This window comes from Musa acuminata, chromosome BXJ1-10 (assembly GCF_036884655.1).
Source record: "Musa acuminata AAA Group cultivar baxijiao chromosome BXJ1-10, Cavendish_Baxijiao_AAA, whole genome shotgun sequence".
NCBI lineage: Eukaryota > Viridiplantae > Streptophyta > Magnoliopsida > Zingiberales > Musaceae > Musa > Musa acuminata.
The window spans coordinates 33,568,603-33,580,587 of NC_088336.1; the positions used below are offsets into that span (position 1 = coordinate 33,568,603).

The window sequence follows — 11,985 nt, forward strand, 5'->3', positions numbered from 1 at the left end:
AAAACTACAAATGTGCACCATCTTTTTGACCAACTTTAACGGTCGTAGACACGAAGGGGACCATATCACTTATTCCACTTGTTCTTGAAGAATATATCAATGTTATATTGCATGTAGGTTCTTCACCCCCCTTAATTTTAGATAATATATGCAATATATATATATTGATTTATTAAAATATAAATGATATTTAAGGCGTTCCATAGATTGATTGATTTGGATGTCACTGTTTCTTTTGATTTATTGTCACATTAATTATCAATTGGACTTTTTGGATCATTAAATCCAACTCCCAAATGGCCACTTGTTTGGATCAATAGATCACATTTTGGTATCGCCCACGTAGACCCAAGCAAGCAGATATGATGATGCAGGTGTGAAACTTCAAATCTAATATGACGCGTAGCATACACGTGGCGGACAACCACTCGTCACCCCCTTCGTACCAATGACATCATTACGGTATAATCGTCCCGGAAAGCTCGGGACGTCGCGCGACACCGATTCGTGCAGGTCGATCGATGTTCATACAAAAGCTTAAGTCGGTCGCCCGAGAAGCTAGCCGTAGTTAATTGATCATATACAACCAACTCATCCTTACAGGTATAAAAACTACCCCTCCTTGATCAGGAAACGAGGACACTCAACTCCCCTTAACTCCACAACATTGACTTAAACTTCGGAGAGGTCAAGTCGGGAAATCCTCCTCCCGACCTCGACCTTTGTGCAGGAACTGACAACGAAACAGCAGTGATCTACCGAGGGAGAATCGCGTTTGGGAGACGACGCTTGGACCTAAATCGACCCGACGTCGACGTGACCCGAGCATCCGCGTGGGCAACCTTACAACGTGACCCGATCGACTAAGCCGTGCTAACATCTCGGCCATAACGTAAAGGTTCAAACTAGTGCTAACATCTTGACTGTGCTAACATCCAGGACTAGACCGAGCCGTGCTAACATCCGGCCAACCTTACGCTTGGGAGAAAAAATGCCTAATGCTTTTTTTATTGTCTATCGATTGTAGGAGAGAACATGAGTCTGACAAATGAGTCAAACTAGTAAATTCAATCGAAAAAACTTAAATTTATTAAATAATATACTAAACTAAATACATATAATTTGACTGTTTCAATTTTAGTTAATTGAGTAATGTGTCAAACAAACGTAATATATGTAATAAGTTAATTCTCTTAATTTTTACCAATATGAGACTATTCTTTCTTTGAGTCCTGTTTAAATCTTCACATCTCATACATGAATACTTCCAAATGCATACAACACCATCTTAACACTAAATTGAATTCAAAATAACAGTATACTATTGACGCCAAAACGAACACCTTCCTAGAAAGAGACTACTTAGTGAAAGATTCAGGATCGTTGATCATGATAGATAACAACAAGGTTACATGTTGACACAGTGCAGTGCTCGGTGTCGCATATAATTAATGAGCGTGGAAATGGAGGGGGGCTTCGTCGATGTGCGATGGAAACCCACTTAGGAAGATACTGATGGGAGGAAACATCGTGAAGGAATCAGGTGGGAAACGTTGACCAGTGTTTGCTTTGAACGCGGACTGTTTGTTTGTTTGCGGATTCAAACTCTGATCCACACGCCGACAGATGCATATTTTTCACGTACAATAAAATAAAGCGCACGCGTATCTGAAAAGAATGGCGACCACAAGATTTATCTTTTCATGCGGTCCGCTCCTCTAAGTCAACGAAAGGTAATACAAGTAAAATTCCTAATTGACTGGAAAGTCAAACTCAAAAATCCCGAAAATTTTCTCAGCTTTCTCAAAATATACTTGAAAAGAATCCTACGAGCATAATTTGGATATGAGATATCACCTTATGGAAGAATCTATCCAAGAAGACCCTAAGACATTTATCTCTACACCAACATAACCTTTCTTTTCCCAACATGTTTTAATACAGCCCTTTCACATCCCCCACTGCTATACATTTTTGTTTGATCATTAGTAGGAACTGATAAATGCAATGTCCTCCTACACATTGATGCATAATATGACCACATCCATCGACTGGAACAAAACATATGAACTTTGATGTAATGCATTCTCAAACACTCGTAAACACGGCACACGAGTTAATTCGCATAGTGTTTGATTTTACATATTAAAGTCGATAGTATTTATAAAATTTTGAAAACTGTAAATTTGCCCAGTTTACGTACATTTCCGTCGGACATCTTGGAAGCACCCTATGTTACACTGATCCAAGTCTGAATGAGTTGGTGGCCCTAAACCTTGTTAATGCGTAAAATTCAAACCGATATTTATTAGTCAGGACAAACGAGATTACGCCCAGCATTGGTGGACAGAGGGATGCGAGCACATCCTTTGGCAGGCACAACTTGCCGATGGCAGAGAGGAGGGATGACTATCCACCAATGAAGCCGAGTTGATGGAAGATGAATGCGAGAATCAGCATCACAACTGCGAGGATCATGCCAGGCCGTCCCAGGAGCCAGTTCTTCATGTTCTTGGCAGTTTGCACCCCTTGTTGTGCCCTGTCGGCCCACCTTAGCTGCAAAATACACTCTACAGTTAGGTTATTAGGTCTTATTTAGAACAGAAATGGAGGGTATTCCTTTCTACAATAAGTTCTAGCCGTCACAAATTGTAGGGAACTACATCCGTGGATTCAAACATAAACCTTCACTTACAGGAACAAGTTAAATGTGCAAGTACATGATAATATGATAAGAAGCATTTACTTACACCTTTTCCTCTGTTGGTTACAGTGGCAAATAACCCAAACATCAAGCGTGAAGCTCAAGACGTGCCAAAAACTTCCAAGGCAAAATGTAAATGGAATATTTCATAATTCAGAAATATCTGTATATGTCATTAATTTCTTATGCATCAATTTCCAAAATATGCTCATTGAATAATAATTCGAGCTAATTACATATTATCCCCTGTAATTATGTATCTTTAGCATTCTGATCTTTATTTTTTCAAAAGTTATATTGAGATCCCTATATTTATAAAAGTAAAACATTTAGCCTCGTTACTCTAGCAAAACTCCTCTTTTTTTTATTTTTAACTTTGTAAAATTATCTTTTTAACCTTGTATAAGAATCTCAATGTTGCATTTTTGTAAGTATAAGAATCCCAATGTAACTTTTAAAAATATAAGGATCGGGATACTAAATATAGCTAATTACAAGAGGTAATCTGTAATTAGCCCCAATAATTCACAACTGAAATCAATATTCAACATTGAGAAAATAAAAAACACCTAAGGGTCAACTGACTTTCTTTCGGTCTGCAGAGCATAGTTAGCTTATTTCTATATGATATTTTTAAAAATTTTGTTACATGAGTCATTTTGAACTGGAGAAGTGGCCATAGGACATGGAAATGAAAAACACTTCCTACTTTATTTTAAAAGAAAACTAAAGAAAAGGAATGAAAATGAAGTTGTCCCTGAAATTTGTGATGTGTTGATCCTATGTTCCAGAGAGATTCTAAAAGATAATACATACATAATGTAACATCCAAGTTTAACACCACTTTAGAGGTGAGAGGAGAATTGATAAGAGTTGAAGTATTTTGGATCACTGGTTTGACCTAATTTGATTAGTTATTTAAGCCAGGTTGTGATAAAAGATAACAAATCAAGCTGGAAATGAGAATAGCAAGGGACCCAAGTAGGAAAAAAACGATACGTGAATAGACACATTATAGCATGGAGCCACTATTAGACTAGTCTTCACATGCACCATGGTAGTTTGATCCTAAGCTATAATTCGGATGTTGATGAGAATGTCAAGACCAATAGTTCAGGCCTATCAAATTAATGGTCAATTATCCCATCATGACCGCATTGTGATATACAATATGCTACAATCGAAAACCAAGTTAAGGATAGAAGTGCATAAAATAATATAACTTCCAATAAGAAATTGCAACCTTCTGAATGGATGCTAATAGCTGTTGATAAAGCTGAGTAGATTTCCTAGAGTATACGTTGTCTCTCTCTTCTAACATATTAGCTTCGATAACTCTAAAGAATCACTAGTTTATGTGCCAAGTAATCATCGGGCATAATGTTCCCATACCCTTGGGTTTCAAGCATACTTCAAAATGTGGCCATCACAATCAGAATATGTTCCTTCTACATGTTAAGTTTGCATGTGCACAAATAGATATTAACATAAGAATATCATGAGTAGAGATAACCTTTCGTTTATTATCCACCAGCAATGTCCCTTCACTCACATAAATACCCCAAGTATGAAAAAGGTCCAATCCATATATAATATGTTCAGAGAGAACGTATTTTAGGTCTTAAAGGTAGTAAAAGATGGTAAGTAGATCATAGTGACTTGTTACCTTGAATATATATTTTCAATAACTTTTCAACTAAAGCAAACAAATATATCCTAACCATACCATTCTATCCAAGTCCTCTGGTGATAACTGTGACATGGCTTGTTGAGCTTTGGCTGCATCCTCCTTTGAAAGCTTCATTCCAAATTGTTCGCTCATATTCGCCATCATTTCTGGGCTCATGTTCTTCATCATTGATGCAAACATCTGCTAACGAATTATGTAAAAAACAAGACTTGCATAAACATTAAAGAAGAGGAATGTTGCCCCATCTTCAAGGCCAAGCTTTAAAAATCAATGAATGACAGGAGACCGGGACTTTGTTAGTGCAAGCCTCCATACCTGACGCATCGACGGATCCTTCATTGAATTCTGCATGCTCTCCTGCAAAGCAGCCGGTGAAGGTGGAATGCTAGAAGATGATTGACCCACCCTTGAGTCAAGGAATGAAGCACCTGAATTACTTTCTTCTAAACCAGAATATTTAAATGAGGAAGTTCCAGCAGCCTCTGAAGACTGAAAGCCACTTTCTGGTCTTCGGCCACAAACATCAGTTGCAGCTGTCGGAGGAGTACTGTTCACATTCAGTGAAGAAGTAACTTTGAGCATATTTTGAAGGTCTTCAGGAGACATCTTGCTAACTGTATCAGATGCCATTTTAATCATTTCAGGAGTCATTTCTGGAAACTTTGATCCTAGCCTTGAAACATCTGGACCTCTTTCATTCAAAGATGAAGCAACTTGGAACATTTTCTGAAGTTCCTCCGGCTTCATCTTGCCAATCATATTTGTGGCTGTTTTAATCATCCCAGGTGACATTCCTTGCATGCCCAAAGCTTCCAGATTACTAGGATCAGCATTGGATATATAATTTTGGAATAATCTGTAACATAACAATTTGTAAAGGGATAAGCACATTGGAAATCAGCATAATCAACACACATACTCTGTTATGGGTTATCATTGGCATGCACAAGAAAAAGCCCAAGGCATGCCTGATTCAATGGAAACAAGCTGGTTGCTTATGGGTACTATGACTAAGACCTGGTAAATCACATAATCAGGAAGACATCGTAAACATCTTTGATTGTACATAGTTGGCAAAATCCACTCGGAAAAAGATGTCTGTATGCATGAAGCAGCAAAAGCTAATTGTTTTACCTGATGTTTTCTGGATTGTCTCTGAAACCTTCTAGGCAGCCCTTCTCAACAGCAGCATCAGGGTCAGGTTGATGTAAATTTAGAGAGGATTCGCCAATTTCCACAGATGGGCTAGTACAATGCTCTGCAGGTGAAATTCTATGATTTTCGGATGGAATGTTTTGTTTCTCATCTTCCACTATTTCTTCAATCACCAAACCTTCAAAAGAGAACGTCCAGGCAGAAGGGGAGAAGAGGTGAGAATTCAAAAGAAATGCTTCAGAAGATCAGCAAAAAGAGATTATCCATCTAAATATCAACAAAATCTACAGATACTTTTATTTTTAAAAAGAGGAAAACGGGAACTATACCTTGTCTCACACTTTTATTTCCACCTTCTTTAATTAATTTCTCATTTGCATCGCTGTAACAATTAGACTCTGTAAGACAACACTCTACAATACTACAGATTGCATCTATACTGTGCTTAACATGAACGGAATTTTACCTTAGGACATCCGCAATAGTTTCATCATCAGGGGACATTTCATGAGCCTTGTTAAAGTCCGAGACAGCAGCCTAGAATTTGTTAAAACTACCAAGTTATCATAGTTAAACATGCATTTATCAAAGTGCATTCATGACTTTAGCATTTTGAAAATGGAAAAGTTTGAACATAGGAAAACATGAACAAGACAAAAAACAAATAGTATAACAGAACTTACTTGTAAATTCCCAATTTCTTTATATGCTTGACCTCTGCGATAAAAGGCTTTTACATTTTTTGAGTCATATGCCAAAACCTGCAATCAGAGTCATAGCCCAACTTGATCATAGTGTGACTAAAAGATGAAAGAAATAAATTTAGGTAGAACGTGCATAAATTTGTGTTACTGCTAAGGTAGCTCGTGCATATGTTGTAATACTGCAAAGTAAACTCAATATAAAACTCCAACGTGATTTTACACAGACCAGTATGGATCTCTATGCATCGGCCTTATATAACTCTCCTTAATAAGAAAAAACAGCACCTAGGTAAAGATTAAATATTATTTCCTTGTATTAGAGACAAGCACAACTAAATAGAGTGAAAAATAGAACCATATTTTTAGAAAAAATAATATAATGACTTCAAATGTTTTAACTAAACTAAAATTTTATTTGATGATATCATTCTTGGCCCAATCATACCGGAAGCACTTCCTGAAATTGTTAACCACAGAGCAGTTTCATTTGCAACAAGTAGTTATTTCACTACCATGATCTTCCATGAATAAAACATGAATCATAAGACTCCCAAACGAATTTAAGTAGGCAGTTGAGTCATAAAATAAATGATTTGCAGCAAAGTTGTCGTGAAAAGCGAAGGAGAAAGTATAAAGGGAAAATATAGACAGGTGACTTGTCAGTAAATTTTAAAGTTATCATTTCTCCTGTAAAAGAGGACAAATAGACTCCAGGTACACCAAGTACTTTAATTCTTTTGAACAAATAATTACAATTGTGCTTGTGGATTAAAGATGGAAAATATCACACTTGTCTTGATTATGATGCTGACCACATGTTTTCACAGTAATTTGAAGCACATCTCTCAAGGAGGGAGGAATTGGTACAGACAGGTAAAGGGATGGATAAAAGTTAGTGAATACCTCAGAACCTTCCCTGATGCAGTCCTCAAACTGCTTCATCTTCAGGTAGCATGACATTAGGTTGAGAGAGCATTGCATCTGGAGGATTCCACCTTTGGATGAAGGTATGCCGTTTAAGTTGTTCTTTGCCTGAATAACTAAAGAGATCAGAATACTGCTATTTTTTAACAATAAAATCTTCTCAAAAGAGCATGGACAAAGATCAAGAAGTGTAGCATAACAATAAAATGGTGTTAACATACAAGCAAATACTTCTTAGCAGCATCGTGAAATTGTCCACGGCTATGAAGCTCATTTCCCTGATATGAAACCAAAAGAAAGAAACAGGTTAATGAAACACATTTTAACATAAAGTGAATTTGAAAAACAATAATTCAAGAACGATCAGTACTTGAAAACCAATAAAATTAACAGAACCAGAATTAACAGGATAAGATCCATGCAACAAAAAGCATGCTAAAATCATATGCCATATGCAACCAATAGTAGGGCATACCAAGATAAAAATAACAGGTTTCAACAGCAAGTTTTTGCAATGCTATTTGCATCCCGTAGTGAAAAAGGAAATGGCTCTTAACAAGGGAATATAACCAACAAGGAAATTCAACAAAAAAATGGCACAAATAAAAGAGTTGTATGTTCTTAACTGTCTAAAAAGTTCAAAGTTTGCTCAGGTGTTCACATTGGCTGTACTTACAATATTTTTACCTACACTGGACAAAGAGTTCAGATTTCATGTATCCTAACTTCAAATTTCAAACAGCAGAAGCAGCAGGTTATAAATGTAAGTTTTTAAGTGTCAGGGTGTTTCGCCTGTATCACATGAAGCATCTAAATCCATTCGGTTAGCAATACATGAACCAAGGGACCGGCTGTATCACAAAGAGCATCACAATCTATTGGGTTAGTGATACATGAGACAAGGGCCATCAGAACCAATTAATAAGTAGCCTCCAATTGTTCTCAGACTAGTCAAAATATGATTGACCAATACAGAATTCAGACCAGTTCAATATATTATTAATATAGAGAGGATTTAAAAGGTTATACTTCTTGAAGTCTATTAAAATATGAGTCAATGTTATAAGTCTTAGATGTTTCATGATATGGAGCAAACCACCTTGAGCTGTTTAGTTACTGGTTTAGGTATCAATTTTACATGTAAATTGCACTAAAACAAATTTAAGATGGATCAACCGGATCAATTTTTGAACCCAATTTTAATCTATTTAAGCTTCAAATAGTCGAGATCAAATCCATTGTGCCCTTTTTTCTCACTAGCCTACAGCTGTTAAGATTCAGAGAACCTCTATGCCAGCAGCTAACCAAAGAGGACTATTGTGAAAACTTAGAAATATTAGATAGGGTTTTACGGGATCCACTCAAACTTACCTTCTATCCTTTCACTATATGTCCACTAGGATCACGAGAATCTCCATACTGCTGAGAAGAGGCTGGAGCAAAGAGGAAATGCTGAAGGAGAAAAGAAGTGATGCCAAAATCCCAGTGTGGTTTTCTATTTCATGGCAGATATTCATTTCTTGATTTTTGTTTTTCCTTTATTTGGCAGTTCAGTGCCAATTGCACAAACCTCAAAACCCCATTCTCTGTCATGCCTTCTCAGTTATATGCACCTTGTCAGTCACCAGTCAAGACAGGAGGGTTAAAGAGTAACATTGAGATTTAGAAACTTGATTCCAGATATTACATTCTATTACTCCATAGAATAACTAAATTCTCAATTTACATTTCAACTAAAATTTCCAGCTACAGTTTCCTTTTTTTGTTATATCTCGGCTTTTGTCCTCTTGCATATGTAAAAGCTGTCCATATAAATTTTTTATCTCAAATTCATTGCATCACCTCAGATACTTGTTCAAGCAATTGAGATACATATTGCTTCAGCACTGTACCGTTAGGTTAAATATAGTAATATACATCAACAAGGGGGCACCAACCATGAACAAAATGGTACCTGTTGCTTCAGCATCTGTGCTGCATTTAGTTCATATGTAACTTGAGCATCAGCACGTGCCTTTATTGAGGCAATTTCTTCTGGAGAAGCCTTGGCCATTTTTTCACTAACCTCAACCATATCCTCAGTTCTAACATGCTGTAGCTGTTCTGCAGCACGTTTCATATCTTCAGGCCTCAAATTCTTCATACTTTCTGTTGCTAATCTAAGGAGTTCGGGATTGGCCATCATCTGCATAATCACCAAAAACGAAATGAAAGGAAAGATCAGGCATGTAGAACAGTTGGCTGCAAAAAGAGTTACTATGAAAATGTTTTTACAATCATAGGAAAGTAAATAGGGTTTAAATCTGCAAGTTCACATATGCTCCATATAAAACAACATGTAAAAGTGCGTAAGGGCATATGTATTTAATCACTTCCTGTATATGTATATATATACACATGCATACAGGTAATATGCATGTTCTGAAGAGTGAATTCTATAGATGTGCCCAGTAGAGATCGTTCATGTTTATTAAATTAAGCTTTATGCTTTAAAGCATCTAAGCAATCAATTCTCCGAGCTTAGGATAAGCTACAAAAGGGAGGAAGATTATGTGGACACAATGTATAATTTTGATCCAAATGAGCGCTGATGGCTGCTTATCCTGCATGTAATGGTAGCAATGATTTGTGCTACTTTCCATAATGGTAGCAAGACTCCTATTCATCATCTTCTTTGCTAGATTTGGAAGACACCTTCACCCTACTCTCCCTGTCTTCCTATTCTCATATCGACAACGGTAGCAACAGCTCTTGCTTATCATCTTCTTCATTTTCTCATATTCCTCGTCTTCTGCTCTGCTTTTCATCATCTTTGACTATAGATGAGGCCCTTAGAATTCAATGGAATCTGTCTGGAATCACCCAGATTAGTCTGATGCCAACTCAATCAGTCTGAGAATGACTTGATTACGCTGTCCAAACCCTAGAGGTCTTATTTTAACCAAACATGAGCATGGATTATGACCAACGTAAAGCATCCACCAGCACCACTTAACCAACAGCAACAGGGCAACAAAACAACGATACCAACTGATGGACAAGGATTATGAGCGACGACGTAGTAGCAAATGATGTATTTAGAATAAAATTTCCAGCAAGCACAAACTAATACTCGTTCTATTTCTGGATCAGCCAAGCCACTGTAGAATACATCACTAGCACAATATTCTTGTTCCGAGATTCAACCATGACACGATGGTCTAGCAAAGACATGTTGTGTAACATTAACGAGGAAAATTCATAACCGAACATTGCATAGATATGGAATCCATCGGAGAAAAAAAAGTATAACCTAATATTTCGCGAAACCAGGCCCTCTCTCTTCTCCCAAATCCCTAAACGATCATCACAAGCAATCGAATCCCACGTTCGCATGATGGGGCTCGATTGGACAAAGACCCATAAGAGAGAACAATCTATAAAGGTTTTGGAAGGAATCAGATAGGGAGAATCTCGACCTGTTGCTGGATCCTGGCGAGCTCCTCGGGTGGGATACGGCTCATCTGCTCCTGGGCGAGCTTCATCAGCTCCGGATCCATCATGCCGTTGTACATTGCCACGCTTCGCCTATCCAATCCCCTCACCAATCGATCTCGATCCGATCTCTCTTCACTCGTTTCTTTCGTGGATGGAACGAGCACTAGAAAGATGAAGGCCTTCCCCTTTCCTGCTGCCGATCCAGATCAAAGGCGACAACACCCTTTAGGGACAGAGCGATCGTCCGGTTGGTAATCGGATCGCAGAGTCGCTCCCGAAGGAGGGGAAACAGATTGGCGAGACGAAGGCAGCGGCCCACCCACCGTCTTTTGTCGAGTTTGAGAGGTCCTACTGTGGGTATTTTTTATATTAATATTCATTTTAGCCGACTTTATTTGACCAATAATAATTATTATTATTGTTGTGTATTCCTATTTCAATATATTTATTAGTTTTATACAATAATATAATAATATTTATCGAATAGTTTAAGAAGCTAAATTTATTTTTATAATATATTAATAATTTATTTTTATCCGAAAATCGATTGAGAGGAAACAAGATCATTATTTAATTCAATCCCTCCACTTTGGATAGAATTTTAGATAATATATTAAATGAATTATAATTAATAAACATAAAAATTAAATTAAATTATTTCTTAAAGTAGGAATCTTTCCAAAAAAATTAAAACTTTTATTTTTAATTTCTATAAACTTTTATGGTTCATTGAGGAATACTGGAAAAGTTGAATTGAGAATTACCCACCAACAAATTTTGATAAAGTTCATGACTGACTGCTATTAAAACAGGGACCCCACAAAACTGTTGCCAGTCGATAGCAATAAACCCATTTATATTAAATTAAAAGTTATGTTGAAATATTTGTACTTATAAAAATAAAATATTGAGATTATATAGGATTAAAAATAATTTTATATTATTAAAAATAATAAAAAAATTATTGAAGTAACGGATTAAATATTTCTCTTTCGTAAGTATAAGAATCGAAATACTAAATAGAGATAATTTATAATTAATCCACTAAATTAAGACCTTGAACTATTAATCACATGTGATAAATGGATCATTTATTAATAATTTTTTTAAACTAATATATTAAAAATTGGTTTATTGGATATGAATCATTCAATCCTATAGATTAATCTAAATCTTCTCATATTTTTTATATAAGGTTCGATTTTGGAGTGTTGTGATCAAAAATTGATCATATAGATTTATGTTTATCATTCTCATTTGAGCAGTTATTATATATGATTATTCTCGATAACTTAATTTTTTAAATTTATAATATATAAAATAAAAATAAA

General features: G+C 36.2%; 1 protein-coding gene across 2 annotated transcripts; it reads right to left on the bottom strand.

The window, feature by feature from the left end:
* Positions 1–2,064: 2,064 nt before the first annotated feature.
* On the bottom strand, positions 2,065–10,979 carry LOC103969492 (outer envelope protein 61). 2 transcript variants are annotated; one of them, XM_009383031.3, is made up of 11 exons: positions 10,636–10,979; positions 9,132–9,362; positions 7,399–7,455; positions 7,157–7,285; positions 6,233–6,310; positions 6,016–6,086; positions 5,879–5,931; positions 5,529–5,727; positions 4,710–5,250; positions 4,431–4,574; positions 2,065–2,556 (listed from the first exon to the last, which is right to left on the bottom strand). In XM_009383031.3, the coding sequence occupies exons 1-11, from the start codon at positions 10,729–10,731 to the stop codon at positions 2,410–2,412; spliced, it is 1,746 nt and encodes a 581-aa protein (XP_009381306.2). In that variant the 5' UTR covers positions 10,732–10,979; the 3' UTR covers positions 2,065–2,409. The 2 variants fall into 2 exon arrangements, with proteins under 2 accessions (XP_009381306.2, XP_064941027.1); XM_065084955.1 differs by having other exon boundaries at positions 4,431–4,577; positions 10,636–10,966.
* Positions 10,980–11,985: the final 1,006 nt, after the last annotated feature.

Excerpts from the sequence above, each read along its gene's own strand:
- LOC103969492 (XM_065084955.1), bottom strand. The coding sequence starts at position 10,731 with ATGTACAACGGCATGATGGATCCGGAGCTGATGAAGCTCGCCCAGGAG. Across the intron at positions 9,363-10,635 it reads TCGCCAGGATCCAGCAACAG|ATGATGGCCAATCCCGAACT; the intron begins GTCGAGATTCTC and ends GTGATTATGCAG. Across the intron at positions 6,087-6,232 it reads AAGAAATTGGGAATTTACAA|GCTGCTGTCTCGGACTTTAA; the intron begins GTAAGTTCTGTT and ends AACAAATTCTAG.